This window comes from Diabrotica undecimpunctata, chromosome 5, assembly GCF_040954645.1.
Source record: "Diabrotica undecimpunctata isolate CICGRU chromosome 5, icDiaUnde3, whole genome shotgun sequence".
Taxonomy (NCBI): domain Eukaryota; kingdom Metazoa; phylum Arthropoda; class Insecta; order Coleoptera; family Chrysomelidae; genus Diabrotica; species Diabrotica undecimpunctata.
Genome location: NC_092807.1, coordinates 49,428,234 through 49,447,133, shown reverse-complemented (window position 1 = coordinate 49,447,133; position 18,900 = coordinate 49,428,234). Strand labels below are relative to the sequence as shown.

The window sequence follows — 18,900 nt, the reverse complement described above, 5'->3', positions numbered from 1 at the left end:
ATTATAATTATTAAGAATTTTTACCTGGTATTAAACACAGCAAATCGTTATGTTTTCCAGAGAAACAAGTTCATCAACCTTTCAAAGTATTGTAAAAATAGATATTTGCTTTAAAACGTTTAGACCAAGAATTTTTGAATAAATTATTATTAATAAGAATTTTAATCTGGTATTAACAAACAAAGTCGTTATGATTTGACTTGTTAATTAGGGAAACAAGTCCATAAACAAATGTTGAAAAAGATGAAATTATACACTGCATAATGTTCACGTACATTATGTCAATAAATTTTTAAATATTTGATAATATTGTATAATAATACTATTAGTATGCAAATCACATTCTTTTTAATAACCTTAACTGAATATAAATAGGTGCACAAAACAAAAAAATATTATTTTATTTTGTCTTCAAAACGCCAAAAGTCAACGACTACTAATTTGGTAAGTAAGAATTATTTTTATATTATATAATTACTATAATTTACACTGATAAACAAATTTTACATTTACACATTTGTAGCTATCTTAGTTTATTTTATTACTGTTTTATGTTCTCATGTTTCGTTGCAAATTACTTTATTTCTAAAAGAAGAAGTAGACTTTTCTTAGTATAAAATAAATAAAAATCATATTGTTCTATTAATTTTTAATAAAATATACATTTTATATAAAATAAATATTGCCAGTATCAGTACTGCTACATCTCTACTTAAGGTAAAACTTTTTCTAATTTATTTCGCACATCATCCCTGTTTCATCTCCAAATTGTTGCGACTTTCTTCGCCTTCTCGTCCATAAATTAAATATAATTCCTCCAAATATTATTATGCAAACTGCGATATAATACAATATCAAACTAATACACTGCTGATTTGCCCCAGATTCGCAATTTATGAGTTTAGTCCATAAAGTCTCAATTATTTTTCCATGTTGATTTAAAAATCAAAGTTTATGCTATCTTGTAGTATTGTTGTGTTCAGGGTTACTGAAATATTTGGAACGTATATAGTCATTTTAGTACAGTTAGAGCAGGTTTCAGAGTGATCTCCATGGTCAAAACAGATCCAGACTTCTTATGTATTAAACAGGAGCGAAAGAAATAGCGAATTATTTATGACTGCAGTTAAAAGTATAGGTATATTGTATAGCCAACATTTTCCATATCACTAAAAATTATATATTATCTTCTATTTATATAGATAGCTTAGATAGTAAAAACTATACTTGAATGGATCAAGATGAATAATACATTTAGAAAAATGCACTTATGGTCGATTTTTCATTTTTTTCACGTTTCTCGATTATTTTTTTGTCACTAGTTTCCGTTTTGTCATTTTTATGGAAAAGATTATATATATATATATATATATATATATATATATATATATATATATATATATATATATATATATATATATATATATATATATATATATATATATATATTTGATGCGAACGTGACTAAATTTTATATGTTCCTTATAAATGTCTTCATTATATTATCTGTATAAAACAACAACAAAAAATAAAATTTGCTTACTTTACAATTTCTTAAATTCAAAAATAGGTGAGGGTTTGAAGGGGGGTTGAAGTTGTCGGTTTCAGTCCCTTAAAGGAAATTCCGTAGTTACCGCTACTTAATTCGAATAAATGAGGTTTTATGTGTTCTGTTGTATATTTCGAGAGAAATATTACGTTTTTTTGTAATTCTATCAACACAGTTTGCCCAAATCGAGTTTGCACTATTTTGCAATTAAGGATTTTTAACGTTTCTCCTTGTAGAAGACCTTGTAGTCTAATAGTTTCTTTTCTGCTTACGAAGCAGCAGCTGGCATTGATTGCTAAAGGATCCATATTCTATAATCAAAAATAATTTACTAGTTTACAATTTAATTAAGACTAAATAGTATTATTATTATTATTATTATTATTAATAAAAGAAGTGTTGAAATGAATGTAAAATTTTTGTACTACTTATGTTTAGAAATAACAAAATACATTATTTCTGTAATAAAACAGATTTCAAAAATAACTGAAAACAATAGAAAATAAAAATTCATGTAACATTAGAAATCTTAAAGAATCTGACATGCAAGATAAAATAAACATCAAATAACACTGATATACAATTTTTCAGTAAATACAAATGCGAAACATTATTGAAAAGGAACTTTGAAAATGTCGGAAATCAACAGAAAATACATATAATACTAGAAATCTTAAAAATTTTCTCATGTAACTTAAAATAAAAAATCAAACGATACTGACATAAATTTTTCTCAGTAAATACAAATAAGATACAATAAAGAAAAGGAACATACTAGATAAAGTAAAAATGATTGTCTATCTATTAATAAATATACTACTACATAAAATATATGTATAAACTAATAATTAGTAATTGCACTTACTGTAAATTGAAGTATTCAAAACCACTCGTTACAATTTGTTGAATGATGATAAAGCACGTTGGGACTTTATATACCTATATATTTTTATACTACTTCTCTTAACACATTTTTTTTTTGTTTCAGTAATGGAAGGTCAAGGTAATTATGTCACTACACAATAAACAACTTCAGATGTGTACAATAAATTTTTTATTTTACTCATACTCATTAGAAACAATCAGAAGTTTTTTAAAACGAAGACTAGCTTCCCATTTAAGAAGCCGCCCCTTGGGAGTCCTCTTTGGTCAAGAAGGAGCGGCGCCTATAAACCCAATATATTGGGAGGTTTATAAATTACAGATTATTTGTACCAGAAGAAGAGCCGGTAGTAATAATATGGGTTTTAAAGATTAGTAAGTTTATTTATTTATGATTCCAAATTGATACTAATGTATTTCTTTTATTGCAGATTGATGATGAAATAAATAAATCTTAGAACGCCACTGTGTGTTTTAAACCTCCCAATATATTGGGAGGTTTATAAATTACAGATTATTTGTACCAGAAGAAGAGCCGGTAGTTATTATATGAGTTTTAAAGATTAGTAAGTTTATTTATTTATGATTCCAAATTGACACTAATGTATTTCTTGTATTGCAGATTGATGATGATATAAATAAATCTTAGAACGCCACTGTGTGTTTTTTTCCCTCCTTGTCCTTTGTTTTGTATTAGATTTATGGACTTGTTTCCCTCGTAAACAAGTCAAGTGATAACGACTTTGTTTAATACCAGGTTAAAATTCTTACTAATAATTTATTTAAAAATTATATTGGTCTGGACATTAAAAAGTAAATATGTTGTTTTACAGTACATAATGAATTGTTCATGGACTTGTTTCTCTCGAAAATAAATCAAATCATAACGATTTTCTGTATTTAATACCAGGTAAAAATTCTTAATAATTAGAATTTATTCAGAAATTATTGGTGGACATTTTTAAAGCAAATATGTACTTGTATTAATCACAACTCAATATTATTATTAATATACACAAAAGCCTACTTTTCATCAGTAAAACAATTCTTCTCATACCTAAAATGTATGATTCTAAGAAAACTAGTATACTGACTTACATACATTTTGTAGCAATAAAAATAATTACTTTTATCCTAGATTTAGCCATACGGCTCACACTCCCTCTAAGGGGAAAATTCACTCATCCCAGATACCTACGGTATCAAAAGGACTGAGCTCTGGTGGGACTCTTTCCGTGTTATCGAGCCCTAGGTGACTTGGTATGTTGGAGTATCTCCCAAAAATTTTCATACACATCTGGACGTTGAGAGCAGTACAGCTTTCTGCATGGTCCTGTAGAGATGTTCATTCAGACCTAGCTTTTCTATGTTATCTAGGAGGCTAGTTTATTATTAGTTTTATCCCATATTAAGCCATATGGCTCACACTCCCTCTAAGAGGAAAGTTCACTCATCCAAGATACCTACGGTATCAAAATGATTGAGCTCTGGTGGGACTCTTTCCTTGTAATCGAGCCCTAGGTGACTTGGTATGTTGGAGTATCTCCCAAAAATTTTCATACACATCTGGACGTTGAGAGCAGTACAGCTTTCTGCATGGTCCTGTAGAGATGTTCATTCAGACCTAGCTTTTCTATGTTATCTAGGAGGCTAGTTTATTATTAGTTTTATCCCATATTAAGCCATATGGCTCACACTCCCTCTAAGAGGAAAGTTCACTCATCCAAGATACCTACGGTATCAAAATGATTGAGCTCTGGTGGGACTCTTTCCGTGTTATCGAGCCCTAGGTGACTTGGTATGTTGGAGTATCTCCCAAAAATTTTCATACACATCTGGACGTTGAGAGCAGTACAGCTTTCTGCATGGTCCTGTAGAGATGTTCATTCAGACCTAGCTTTTCTATGTTATCTAGGAGGCTAGTTTATTATTAGTTTTATCCCATATTAAGCCATATGGCTCACACTCCCTCTAAGAGGAAAGTTCACTCATCCAAGATACCTACGGTATCAAAATGATTGAGCTCTGGTGGGACTCTTTCCATGTTATCGAGCCCTAGGTGACTTGGTATGTTGGAGTATCACCCAAAAATTTTCGTACACATCTGGACGTTGAGAGCAGTACAGCTTTCTGCATGGTCTTGTAGAGATGTTTATTCAGACCTAGCTTTTCTATGTTCTCTAGGAGGTTTTTGCGAATAACACCAGTAGTAGATAGAATAATAGGTACTGTCTGGGTACTTTCCATTCTCCATTGTCTCCTGAATTGTATTTCTAGATCTCTGTACTTGCCGATCTTTTCGTTGTATTTAGCACCTAAATTATTGATGTTGGGTATCGCCACATCAATAAGTATTGTTTGCCTAGTAAGTTTATTAATTAGTATCAGATCCGGTCTATTATGCGCCACTGGTTGGTCTGTAAGTACAGTGCGGTCCCAATATAGCTTGTAGTTGTCATTTTCAAGCATTATGTCAGGTACGTATTGATAATAAGGAAGTTGGTCGGTTTGGAGAAGTCCCAGTTTGTCAGATAGTTCTTGATGGATAATCTTTCGTACTGAGTCATGGCGTTTTTTATAATCAGTTCCGACAAACGCCTGGTAGTCCCCGTTAAGATGTTGAATGGTTTCTTGGGCTTGGCATCCATATCGGAATTTGTCATTTTGGACTTAATATATTTCAGGTAATTTTTAGTTGGAATAACCTGATCCTGAATAGCAAGTAGAAAGCCCTCAGTCTCAGAAAACATCTTTCTTGATGTTAACCAATAGTTCGACGCTGTATTGTCAACATATTCTTGGCTGATCTCATTGAGATGTCGCCCATGCAGAGGTTTACTCATCAAGGTGCTCATTTTTTCTTGCTTAGTCAGATGGTTTATGAGCATTTCTTGTTTCCTCAGTTTAAGTGGCGTTGTATCATCTACTGTGCAATTGCTCACCTGTGTCCATAAGTCCTCTTCCCCCTTGATATCGCGATAATGTTGTTCTCTCTACTGCACTGCATGGATGGTGTTTTTTTGCCTTTGTGAGAAGTGTTCTTACTCTTCGCTGAAGACTCTCAATATCCGTTTTTGACCACTTTATAATACCAAATGAGTAGCTCAGCGCGGAACAGGCGTACGCATTTAATGCCTTAAACAAATTTTTACTATTAAGATATGGCCGATTTAGTTGTCTTACTCTTCGTACGAACTCGGAGGTTAGTTCGGTTTTCATTAGATTATGGTAAATTTTTCGCGCTTGCTGTACTCAGAGATATTTGTATATATCATTTTAACCCATTGCCTCGATGTTTTGGCCATGTTGCATATCGAAACCTCTGGGCTGAACCTTTCCTCTGACTATATTTAGTATACGGTACTTGTCTAGTCCAAAATGCATACTGATATCATTTGAGAAAGTTTCTACTTTTTAGCATCTGATCTAGGTGGTTTCGAGTGGAAGCCATTAATTTCAAATCATCTATATACAACAGATGATTAAGCTGCGCCACAACAGTGTTGTTATGTTTGATGCTAAATCCTGAGTCAGTCCAGTCCAGAGTTCAGCAGCTGAGATAGTGAGTTCATCGCTAGGCAGAACCAAAGTGGACTCAACGAGTCCCCCTGGAAAAGGCCCCGGTTAATAGGGATATCTTCAGTTTCGATATTGGTTTCACCAGGTTTCAACAGGTATTTGAAGGTGAATTTTAGTCCTTCACTTTGACATTATATGCTTCAAAAAGGTCACGAGATTATTATCGACTTTACTTTTATTATTATTATAAGTATTATTTTCATTTCTGTTTTATTTTAACACATACACATACATACATACATACATACATACATACAAACATACATACACCCCAGAACGACCGTATATATCATTCGTGATTTAAAATTCAACATAATTTTCATTCATAGCGTCCAACGGCATCAAATTATACCCCAAAATTCACATAATATTCAGAAGTTGATTCAATCTTACTACCAGTCTCCAGAATAACCTCCACAGGACCTTTTCGATACTCCAAGAACTAGTAATACACCCCTATATAACATTCATGGTCCACAGTCCCCCCATTAAAGCCAAGCATTCTGATTTCATAGCCCCCGTCAATTTCCCAACGCTGATCCACAGACACCTTTAAGACTACACAATCAAGGATTTTTTGCCCGTACAACGTTATTTCTCTGTATTTTTGATCGCTATTGGCCCCTTAACTACAACGTTATTTCTCTGTATTTTTGATCGCTATTGGCCCCTTAACTATATACTCCCATGGTACGAGTAGACAGAACGAGTCTGTTGCGAGTAGCATGCGCATACAGGTCTGTATCTGTGACGTCCTTGTGGACTATCACGGGTTGTGTTTCTCTGCATGTGGTAGCAGTAGAAATAAGGAGATATCTCTATGAGAGAATAGAGCATTTGACAACAGTTATAAAAAAGAAGGGAAAGATCAATAAATAATTGCAAAAAGAGTAGAACAACATGGAAGATGTTGCTGTTGTGGATTGTGTTTACAGGCGACTGTTGACGCAAGTGCTCACAGGACATGGTGTGTTATGTAGCATATCTTTGGAGTTTCAGAGACAGATACAGATAAATGCGTATACTCTGAATACTCCGACACTCCGAAAGACAAAATATCCTATGCTCTTACTGTAGCTCTTAAAAGTCGGGCTAGCTAACTTTTTTAAAATTTGGTTACGTGCGACTTCAACCATGTCTTTTTTTTCTAGCCACTGTCTTCAGGTTTTGACATCCCTGTTTTGGGCAAATTTGTTATTAAAATCCTCGTTCTTTTTACCCATTATCTGTCCTACATTATTCTGTTATTCCGCAATAACAAAGTTAAAGGATGGCAAAACGGCAGGCCCTGATAATATACAAGCAGAACTACTCAAACTAATGAACAACGAATGAATAGCAATAATCGCAAAGATATTTAATAACATAATATAAACTCTGGAGAAATACCAACAGAATGGCTGAAATCTGAGTTTATTACACTTTCAAAAAAACCAAGAGCCCAAAAATGCAAAGATTACCGTACTATAAGCCTCATGAGTCATCTCCTAAAATTGTTTTTAAAGATAATTCATAAGAGAATCTACAAGCTGTGTGAAAGTCAAATTTCCCCCAACCAGTTCGGATTCACAAATACTGTTGGTACTAGAGAGGTTTGTTCTCAGTACAAGTCTTATTCCAGATGCGACGTATACGCATGTCTGGTTGATTACGAGAAAGCGTTTGATCGAGTACAGCACGCCAAGATGATGCAAATACTAAAAGAAACAGGAATTAACAACCAAGATCTGAAAATAATAAGAAATCTTTACTGGAATCAGACAGCAAATCTCAGAGTTAAAGGTGAACACACTGCCTTCGTGGCTTCACGCAATGTGAAAATCATGCGTGGAGTGAGGCAAGGCTGTATTTTGTCTCCTCTAATCTTCAATCTGTACTCTGAAAGAATATTTATCTAAGCTTTGCACGAAACTGAAAAAGGTATTCCACTAAATGGTTACCGGCTAAACGATATCAGATATACAGATGATATTATAGTATTTGCGGAAAACTTAGAAGACCTACTACAAGTTTTTATGAACAAAATCACGTATTACAGTCAACAATATGGACTCAATTTAAACGTTATGAAGACAAAGCTTATGATAATTAGCAAGAAAAGGATAACAGAAGGCCAATTCTACGTCAACCAATCCCCTGTAGAAAGAGTGACGCACTACAACTACCTCGGCACCATAATAAATGAATAAATGAAGAATGTACCAACAACTAGGAGATTAGAGCACGCATCGGAAAAGCTAGATCCACCTTCAATCGGATGGGGGCCTTCTTCAAGAGTCACAACCTCTCTATTGATACAAAAGTAAGAATGCTGCGATGCTACGTCTTCTCTGTCCTTTTTTATGGTGCTGAATCGTGGACCTTGAACGAGGATATGTGCAGAAAACTGGAAGCATTTGAGATGTGGCTATATCGCAGAATGCTTAAGATCCCGTGAACTGACCGGGTCACAAATAAAGAGGTCCTCAGAAGAATGAATAAGAACCGAAAGGTACTGACCACCATCAAATCTCGAAAGTTACAGTTCTTCGGACATATTATGCGAAATAAATCCAGATATGCTCTCCTTCAAGCCATCCTGCAAGGAAAAATATTTGGAAAACGAGGTCCAGGAAGAAGAAGAACATCTTGGTTAAAGAACCTCAGAATCTGGTTCAACATTTGTGCAGTTTTTTCGCGCTGCTGCAGATAAGATAAAGATTGCCATGATGATCGTTAACATTCGTAACGGATAGGCACATCAAGAAGAAGAAGAATCTGTCCTACGTAAAGATGGACTAAGTTTCTTTCGGAGGCAAAGCTTATAATTACCTAATCTTGCACACTCAATTTAAACTCGTCACCTTCTGCTTCTAATTCACATTCAGTATATGTCTCTATTTGCATTTCATCATTGGGATCATATTTAGACTCTGGCGATGGTAGTATAATGTCACTGTCCCCCGAGCTTTAAGATTTCCTCAAATCCTTAAGATTTTGTTTAGTTATTTTTTTAGAGCTCTTACTTTGGCTCTTTGCCCTTTTTTTAGTTTTTCTCTTTTTTAGCCCTAACTTTAGCTTCAAGCGCAAGTTTTTCTGGTGTAGCTGTGAGAATTTTCGTAGTTTCTCGCTTTCTACCCTTAGTTGAAGTCCTGATCCCGGCTTTAGGATGACGTCTGATCATTTCTGGGCTAGTAAAAGTGGCAGAAGTAGAAGACTGGTTATTGTGCTCTATTGATGTTTGTGTTGTTGCTGTTTATTTTTCGAAGTATCTCAATTTACAGGATGTGATCCAATTATTGTAGTTTTGATGAAAGTGCCAGTAGAAGTAGAAGCCTGGTTTTGTCCTCTACTAAAGTTCGTCGTAGTTGTAGATTACGTAAAATCGATCCAGTTGAGGAATGTGGTCTAATTATTTTAGGGGTGGTGAAAGTGCCAGTAGAAGTGGAGGGTTGGTTATTGTTATCTATGGCTGGTTGTGCAACATCAAACTGAGATAAAGTGGAATTGTTTTCTGGGTCTTCGCGATCAGTAACATATGCCGACATAAAATCTTCATCTGTAAAAATATTGAAATTAAAAGGCCATATACCCGTAACTTTGAATCCACTCTGAATATAACGTGGAGTACAAGCTACGGGGTAAGCGTAAGCTAATCAGGTTCCGACTTCGTATATTTTAATTGCCCTAATTTTCGGGTCAGCATCCAATTATCACAGGCAGTATTATAAAAACTTTTGAGAGTACCAAATACACACCTGTATAACTCCTGGAGCTTATGCGTAGTCTGTGGTGATATAGTAATATGAATTATTTTGTGTTCTTTGACATACGTTATTGCTTCCAGACTAACGTGGTTATCATGATTGTCCATTGTGATTAAACATTTATTATCGGTAGTCGCCTATGTTTTTGAAAATGTTCCAAATATTTGATAAAAGAAGCGACCATCCATCTGCTTTCATAAACTACGCCGGTGATCTCTGGTAGGCTATATTCAATCATGCGTTCTTGCAATCTTGCCAAAGTTTTCGAGGGAAAACCATAAAAGGCGGTATATGGTTTACAATTGCGTTGATTGCACAACAAACAGTTACTGTTGCTCCACGTTCCCCTGACGTAAGTTTACACCCTTTTTTTCACCTTTGCAAGCAATGATCTTCTTTAACTTATAAACAGTTAAAAGTCCAGTTTCGACTACGCTCCAAATTTTTTCTGGTCCAATTCCATTGTTTTCAAGAACTATCTTTAAATTTCCAAATAAATTTAATATATTGTTTCTGTTGAAGCTAGTTGCTCTAGAAAGACTGGTTGCTTCCGGAGAGCGTAGTGGTAAGGTATTCATCCTCTTCAGAAATACGTATAACCAGTTGTAACTGGCTTGCTTATGTTTATTCCACGAAGCAGGTATTTTTTTATTATTTCTTACGGCAAACTCGTACGCCAGTTCTTTTGCTTGTTTGGTTATAAGGTCATGGTGTAATTTGCTGGTAATATCTACATAATCTTTAAACATATTTTCCTATGAACTTGTAAATATTCAAGCCTGCTTTAATCAGGAGAGAAGGTTATTTTAACATTTTCGGATCTTTATAATCAAATGTATCTTTTTAATGTCATAACATTTATTTATACCGTTACTAATAACGTCTAAAACAGCTTCTTTTAACTCCTGGTAGTCGACTGGTGTTCTTTGGTTGGATCCTTTCCTCCTTTTGTATTGATGTGGCATATCTATAAAATGAAAAACATTTATTTATACGGAGTTTGTGGGAGACTTGATCCCGTGATCATATATCGCAGATAATACGGAATCAAGTCTCCCCCAAGAGACGAATTTAATATTTTAGTCTTTAAAAATTTGACAACAAATTTTGCAAACTATGCAAAACAAAAACTAAATGATTATGGTGTTAAATAAAAATTAAACGAAAAACTCACCTAAACGAATAGTAAAGAAAATTAACTTGAAATAATTCTGAAAACACTTCTCGGTAGGGACAAAACAATTGAAGGATGGAGGGAATAAAGGCGCAATGTCAACTTTTACGAAAATTGTTGGTATTCTGGGGATAAAGGCGCATAGTCGATACGTTCTAGGAATGAAAGCGCATTGTCACTTTCGTATGGCGCCACTGTGACTACAACTTGTCTTTTCTTGAGCTGTTAGTTGCACTAAAGAATTCATCGTGGCAGTGTGCAATTTATTTAAGTCTATAATATCGTTAAATTATTGATTAAAAAAATGAGTATTTTTGCAAGTGACTTTATAGACAGTAGTAGTTATGGTTTAGAGAACCCTAAACAAGAAAACACAAAAAAACAGGAAAAAACTGGGTGAATGAATGAGGTTCGTAAAAGGCTATGACTACAGAGATGGCGCTAGACAGTCAATAATACGTAGTTTTAATTTACTTAACTCAGAGGATGCACAGAATTTATATCTATGTGGTCTTATTACAGTTTTGCAAATTAAACAACATAGGTCAAGAAAAGATTTGACCGACCCAGAAAAATTACATGATTCAACATATTTTTACAGAGTTCGATTTAAAAATGCCGACGAAGTTATTACTGACGTACCTATCTGCGCTAAAGCTTTTCTGTCTATTCATGGAACCGGAAAAGAAGTTAGTGTTATTGCAACGATCTTTGAAATTAGGTCGAGAGGCACCTACAAACAAGAGAGGTAAACACGCTAATAGCCCTCATAAGCTATCGGAGGCTGTTACTGCTGCTCTCATGGAACACATATCTTATTTAAAGGAAGAGCAACCCAATATAGCTTAAAGGATCCTTCTAAAGTGTACCTATCTGAAGAATTAAACGTTAAAAAAATGTGGCAGATGTACATGGAAATGTACAAAGAGGCCCCCATTTCTTACGAATCATACAGAACTTTATTTACGAATAAGTTTAATATTTAATTCGGGTACCCCTGAAGAAATAGTTGCAGTACGTGTCACGAATACGTTGCAAAACTAAAATTACTCGAGAAAGAAAAAGCTAACTTGCCTCCCTCACTGCAAGCGAATCAATTCTTGTTCTGGAAAAACAGATGAAAAACCTTTACACTGCAAGCAAACTTCATAAAATGAAAGCAAATGAAAAGGTTATGCAAACCAATGGAAAAATCAAAAGCATTTGCATTGACTACAAAAAAAACTTGCCAGTGCCTAACATTTCAATAAATGATGTCTATTACAAAAGACAATTTTCTATATTTACGTTCAACATACAAGTACTAGCCTCCAATAAAAGTGTTTTTTATTCATACCCACAGACAATAGGGAAAAAAGGCGCAGACGATGTGTCTTCTCTTCTTCACCATTTCGTCCATAATTTCCTGGATTCTTCAGTTGAAAAGTTGTTTATATTCGCAGATTCTTGTTGGGGCCAAAATAAAAACTATACAGTTGCAAGATTTTGTATCAGCTTGTTCATATAGAGAAGAGACTTAAGACCATACATATGATTTTTCCAATGGGAGGGTATTCATAATATATAGAACCAGATAAAAATATGGGGATTTTAAATTAAAAAATCAAGAGTTAAATTGCCAGAGGAATGGGCTAAAATTTTCCGGAATTCAAGAAAAAACCGTTTCCTTTTGATGTAATTGAAGTTGATCAAAATATGCTGAAATCCTGCACTGAGTATTTTGATAACAACTTTAAAAAATGTCCATTGCAAACAAGACCTATAAAAGTTTTGAAAATTGAACAAAAATCTCCTCATTTGATTTTTCATCGTCCAACGTACTATGGAAATTTCGTTTCAAAGACAGTGATTCCAAAGGGCAAAAAAAAAACAATGACCCAGTTACCTTTAGCATCTCATCAGCAGCTGCTACCTCTTTCTAGAGAAAAAATTGAAGATGTAGTGTCTCTTAGTGCATTTTGTTCCAAAGAAGCTCAGCAGTACTTAAAATCTTTACCACATTAGTAAATAAGTATTCTTCTTAAGTATATTGTTTTTTAATTATAATAAAAGATAATAAAGGCCTTGTTTAATTTATTTTTGTGCGCTAGCAGTAATATTCTCTTTTTAATAATTTAAAATATTTTTTATTAAATTAATATAATTAACACTTATACTGTTATATAACACATTTTACTAAATTGTTTAGCAACCTGTTACAAAAAAAAGAGTTTAGGATCATACAAGTTAAATATTACAAAAGTAGTTTTCTGAAAAATGTACTAATAGTGACATTGCACCTTTATTCCCTGCACCCTTCAATTGTTATAAACACGTGCTCTTCGTTGTGTATTCTAAGTATTCTAACAAAAACTAAATTACATGGGATCTAATGCCATACCAAATGTCATACTAACAGCTACGCTATGTTGCCGGTTTTATAATTTTAGGCTGCTTACTGTAATATTAAAAAGTGTTTAAAATATCTCATATGATCAAGTCTTCCTCTTCACCCCTATGCACTTATGCTTTTTACTTGTTTGTGTAGATGTTTTAACGGTTCACAAAATCTACGTATCTAATGACTAAATCTAACTAAGAAAAAGTCAAAAAAATCCTAAATTTTTACATATTCTATTTATTTAAGGTATATCTAAAAATAATTATTATGGTAATAATACGACTTATTTAAAATTTTCGCAGGTATTCTTTCTGCATACGGCATAGCTTTAGCCGATGTAGTTCATGAAGCTCAAGAACCAAGTGCAAAGGCGTATGTTCCAGAAAATTTTGCATATTTTGATGAACGACTTACTGCTTTAGGTGTGCAATGTAAATCGGAATTAATTAAACAAGGGTTCGATGATACACATATAATATTGGAACCTTATCTTCATATGCGATACGAGGGTACGGATTGTGCTTTGATGTGTGCTCCTATTAAATCTGAAAACAATAGTACTCAGCACGGAGACTTTTTAAAAAGTTTTACAGATAGATATAATCTTGAATTTGGTTTTGTAATTCAAGATAGAGAGGTTATTATAGATGATATTAGGGTGAGTACATTAATTTTTAAAAATGTTTATTTTTATTAGTTGATATATATTTTAAATAATCGGAGAATCCGACCAAAAAAACTTCTGTTTGCAACACTTTCTCAAGTGTTGGCACAAAGTGCCTTTCTCAAGTGAACTATTTTTGGTATGTGTTTACACTTTATAGGCGTTAACTGAATAAGTTGAGGAGAGAAGAACCGTTTGTCTCAAGTTGGTCATTCAGAATTATGTCTGCATTTTTTAATTTGTTGATTTTTATAGATTCTAATAAAGATAGCTTAAGGCCTTTATTTTGGATGTGAAGAATTTGAAATTCGTCATTAAAAGAATGATTATGGTCTAGAAGGTGCTTCTGTTCCTTTTATGCCTTTTATGTTCTGCTATACGTTTAACAAAAGTTCTACCAGATTGATCGATGTAAGTTTTTGGGCAGTCGCCACATTTAAGCTTTTATACACCGCTGTGTGATTATTTTTTCTTTTGCGTCGTATTATTTTTAATATATTTGTCGAATGCCAAAAAATAACTTCAAAACAGAACTGAATAATATTAAGTAAATAGCAGTAAACAGTGGGTACAATGAACATACAATAAATAAAATTTTAAATCAAAAACTACATAAGAAAGCCCTGAAATTAGTATTTTCACCACCAGAAAAATAACCCAGTGCCTACTGCTCGATTAGATATACAGGCAAGATATCAACAAAAATAGCCAAACACAAAAAAAGAAAGAGATAACACCAGCTTTTAGAACAAACAACAACTTAGACAAATATATTAAGAACAACAACAGTCTAAAGAAAAAACAATTACACAGCGGCGTATACAAACTTAAATGGAGCGACTGCCCAAAAACTTACATCGGGCAAACTGGCAGAACTTTTATCAAACGTGTAGCAGAACATAAAAGGGCTTTTAATATTAGAAAAACAGAGTCTAGGTACGCACTTCACCTTTTAGACCATAATTACCCTTTGAATGACGACTTTCAAATTCTTCACATTCACAATGAAGGCCTTAAGTTATCTTAGTAGAGTATATGGAAATCAACAAATTAAAAAATACAGACATAATTCTGAATGACTAGCTTGAGACAAACAGTTCACCCGTCCTCAATTTATTCAGTTAAAGACTATAAAGTGTAAACACATACCAAAAATAGATCACTTGAGAAAGGCACTCCAGCCGAAATAGCTGTAGTGATAATAAGTTAAAATAAATTTTGTGGAAGTGTTGAAAACAAAAGTTTTTAGTGTTTTATTGCGAGATATTATTAAATGACTAAAACCTATTTTTTTTTAAATTTTAATAATATTAATTTTTAAAAATTTAAAAGACTTAGCGTACAATGTGTTTGTGCTGTATAACTAATTAAAACCAAAACACATACACACACCTACACACATACACACACACACCTACACACACAACATTAGCAATACTGGCCTCGTAGAGAAATATGGACACTCAACCCTTTGGAAATTTGTTACAAAACCTTACATCTAGGAGTAGAAAAGACTTTGCCCAACATATCGCAACCCATTATTTCAAGATCTTTATTTAGCAATTTTATAATACAATGCTTGATTTTTCGCAATGAATATATTCTCCTTTCGGCGCATGCGAACCTTCCACTTTGCAAAACTGCTCTGCAGGTCACACTGCGACAGGCCGTTACATACTTGTGCCGATTTTTTATCTACGTCCTCTATCCCGTGGCGGATTACTTTTAGAGCTAACGCGCACTACTGCGATTTCCGCTATAGCCAGCATTGCGGCTGGTAGGATAAGGCCAATTTTACATGAGTCAAATAGCCAGAATGAGTCAGAATGAGCCAGAAATGAGTCAAACAGCCAGGATGCGACCAAACAGTGACCTGTACGTGTATTGTATAGTTTGTATTGTATAGGACTATTTAAAAATTGTATTTTTAAATAGTCTTTTAATTTTAAATACTCCCAATTTTTTTCTTCCGTTTTATTATACGATTAGACATATACACAGTAATGGCTATCTGCGCGACATCCATCTTGTAATTGAAAAGACTAATTAATGTATAGAAAGCCTGGCCGGAGGTGCGATAAACGTAGAAGCAGCATGCTGCTGATCGCACGGCTGGTCGCATTGTAGGTCGGACTCGATGCGACCAAGGTCCGACCAGTGGTCGTGGCCGGAGCCGCTGAATTACGCGTTAGCTCTTTAGCACGATTTGATTTTTGGGAATAGATATAAGTTGCAGGGTGTCAAATCTGCCAAATAGGGCGGGTGCTCCATAACTGTGTCCTGGTTTGTGGCGGCTTGACAGAGCAGGCATTGTGAGCTGGCGCTTTGTTGTGATGGAGAATCCAGAATTTCTCTTTCCACATTTTGGACCTTTTCTGCGAATTTTCACTACACGAATTCATACACTTTATTTTCCACAATTTTAAAACTTCTTGAAATTTGCATAAATCAATACTACTTTGAGATTAATAATAAAAAATATACAAAAAAGTGCAGGATTTAGCATGCCTAATGCTCTAAGCCCATTACTATCAGATATTTTTATGGATCATCTAGAAAAACATATTTCGAAACATCCCGTATTCAAACAGTTTTCATATTGGTGGAGATACGTGGACGATATACTGGTATGCTTTACAGGAACTAACAGACAACTTGACAAATTTTTATCTTATATTAATTAACTTTATAGTCATATTTAATTTACAATAGAAAAAGAACAGAATCTAATTTTTCAAAATTTTCTAGATTTAAACATTATCAGACTTGAAAACAAACATGAGTTTTCAGTATTCCATAAACCTATCCATCCTGACACGACTATACACAATTCATCTTTTCATTCTATACAACATAAATTGGCAGCCTATTATAGCATGTTTCATAGATTAATAAAAATTCCCACGTCACAAAACAACTTCAAGATGTAATTGAATATCATTAGACAAATAACAGTAAACATTAACTACAACGAATAGACAATAAACAAAATTTTAAACCAAAAACGTAACTCTTTAACATTGAATTATTTTTAGGTGAGAGGTATTGGTAGAAGTGATTTAGATGAAGAGAAACTAATTGAAGCATTGACCGATGCCCCCCAACCTAAATCAGTCACAAAAGTTTACTTTGAAGATGGTTTTCACGACACTAATGTTTTTCTCCTTAAAGACTTAAAAGCTCAACAAACTTTACAAGGTCCTGCTATAATTATGGATCAGTTAAGCACAATTCTGTTGGAACCGGACTGCAGTGCTGTTATAACAAAATATGGCGACATCAAAATTACTATTGGTTCTGGAATTGTTAAATCTATAGGTCCAGAATTGGACTCAATACAATTAAGTATTTTTAGCCATAGGTTTATGAGCATAGCGGAGCAAATGGGAAGGTTAGTTAACTTAATTCAGTCGAGGATATAAATAATACTTAAAATAATATTCTTGTTAAAATTTGATGTTGTAAAACGTGACTATTTGTTATCATTACATCATCACCATCAATGTTGCTACAATATTATAGTAGAGTCTCGACCTTTATATATTTCGTCAGTCAGTTCTATGCTGCATGTATTTTCTAACATCTTCGTCTACACCATTCTTTCATCTAAGGTTTTGGCCTCTCTCTTGTCACCGCAGTGGGTTTAGTCTTAAATTCGTATACAGAATAGAAAAATGAGACCATACATAGAACATTACAGTTTTAAACTTATCTCAGATCACCAATATTTAAAAGGGTCACCAACAGTACTATTTTGTGGTATTACATAGAAAGGGAGTTCTCAACCAAATAGCAGATGGCTGCTGGTAACCACAAAAAACCTGTAACGATGCACTTAAATTCAAATTGTTAGCATCAGTACTAGAAACGTTCAACTAGTACGAGAACTTATACGAAGATGTCTTCCGAAATCCAAACAGATTTCCTGATTTACAAATATCAGACGAAAGACTGTATAAACATATTAAGAGTAGCCTAAATTTAGCAGACCCGGAATTTAACAATACAGGGAAGTTATGTGTACCAGGGTATAAAATGAAAAAAAAATTGGAGGAAAATTATGACTAGACGACAACGGGCCATTTAGGAATTGCTAAAACTATTTGTTGAATAGCACAAAAATACTATTGGCCTAAGATGTTTAAACTAGTAGATACAAAAAATGCAACCATTCACTATAGAAAAGCTTTGGTACACTTTCTCAATTGATTTAATCGGACCGTTCCCAAGATCTACAAAGGGGAACATTTTCTTTAAACAGTCATCTGACACTCATCACTGTGCACTAAAAAGTATTTATAAAGTTTACCATCCCGAAAACATCTATCTCGAATAATGTTTCACAATTCATGAGGAGCAGTTTTAAAATTTTCCTAAAACCATACAACATAAATTACTAGATTCTTACACCACCTTACTAGCCGCAATGCAAAGTAAAACGAATTAACAATGTATTAAAAACAATGATAGCTATATTCATGGACGACAACCATAAAGAGTGGGATAAATTAATTCATCAAAACATGATTCGACAGGATTTACATCACCAGCAATTCCTAATTTTAGAAGAAAGTTAGGTACAACAGATGTAATCAAATGCCAAAATATAGAGAATTACGAAGAGTATTAAGAGACTTAAGGCAACAAAAGTAGACAAAGGGACTGGCATCCGCAAAGACTTAAAACAATGTGAGGAAGGTAACACTTCCGAAGGGGTATAATCTTCATTCTATAAAAAAATGTAGGTTATATTTTTTTCCAAAGAGTCGGGGGTGTAACGATGGCACCGTCACTACTTGCCGGGTGCTGGCTATCTATCTGCCTGTATGTTCAAGTATGTTCCTTATCGCATTGTTTGTATTTAGCTGAAAAACGCTTCCGTGCGTGTTTGAGGTGTTCAGTTTGAGGTAATTTTTCTTATTGTAT

At 33.7% G+C, this 18,900-nt stretch overlaps 1 protein-coding gene and 1 long non-coding RNA gene across 3 annotated transcripts in view; both read left to right on the top strand.

Moving 5' to 3' along the window:
- Positions 1–18,900, top strand: part of LOC140441296 (5-oxoprolinase) — a 401,235-nt gene that overhangs the window by 111,264 nt on the left and 271,071 nt on the right. For both annotated transcript variants that reach the window (XM_072531924.1, XM_072531925.1), the window contains exons 9-10: positions 13,613–13,968; positions 17,010–17,365. In XM_072531924.1, coding sequence (XP_072388025.1) covers positions 13,613–13,968; positions 17,010–17,365 — 712 coding nt within the window. The remainder of the gene's footprint in view (positions 1–13,612; positions 13,969–17,009; positions 17,366–18,900) is intronic.
- On the top strand, positions 365–3,087 carry LOC140440618 (uncharacterized). Its single transcript, XR_011950889.1, has 4 exons — positions 365–444; positions 2,538–2,806; positions 2,863–2,997; positions 3,054–3,087. It is a non-coding gene; the product is annotated as an uncharacterized lncRNA (long non-coding RNA).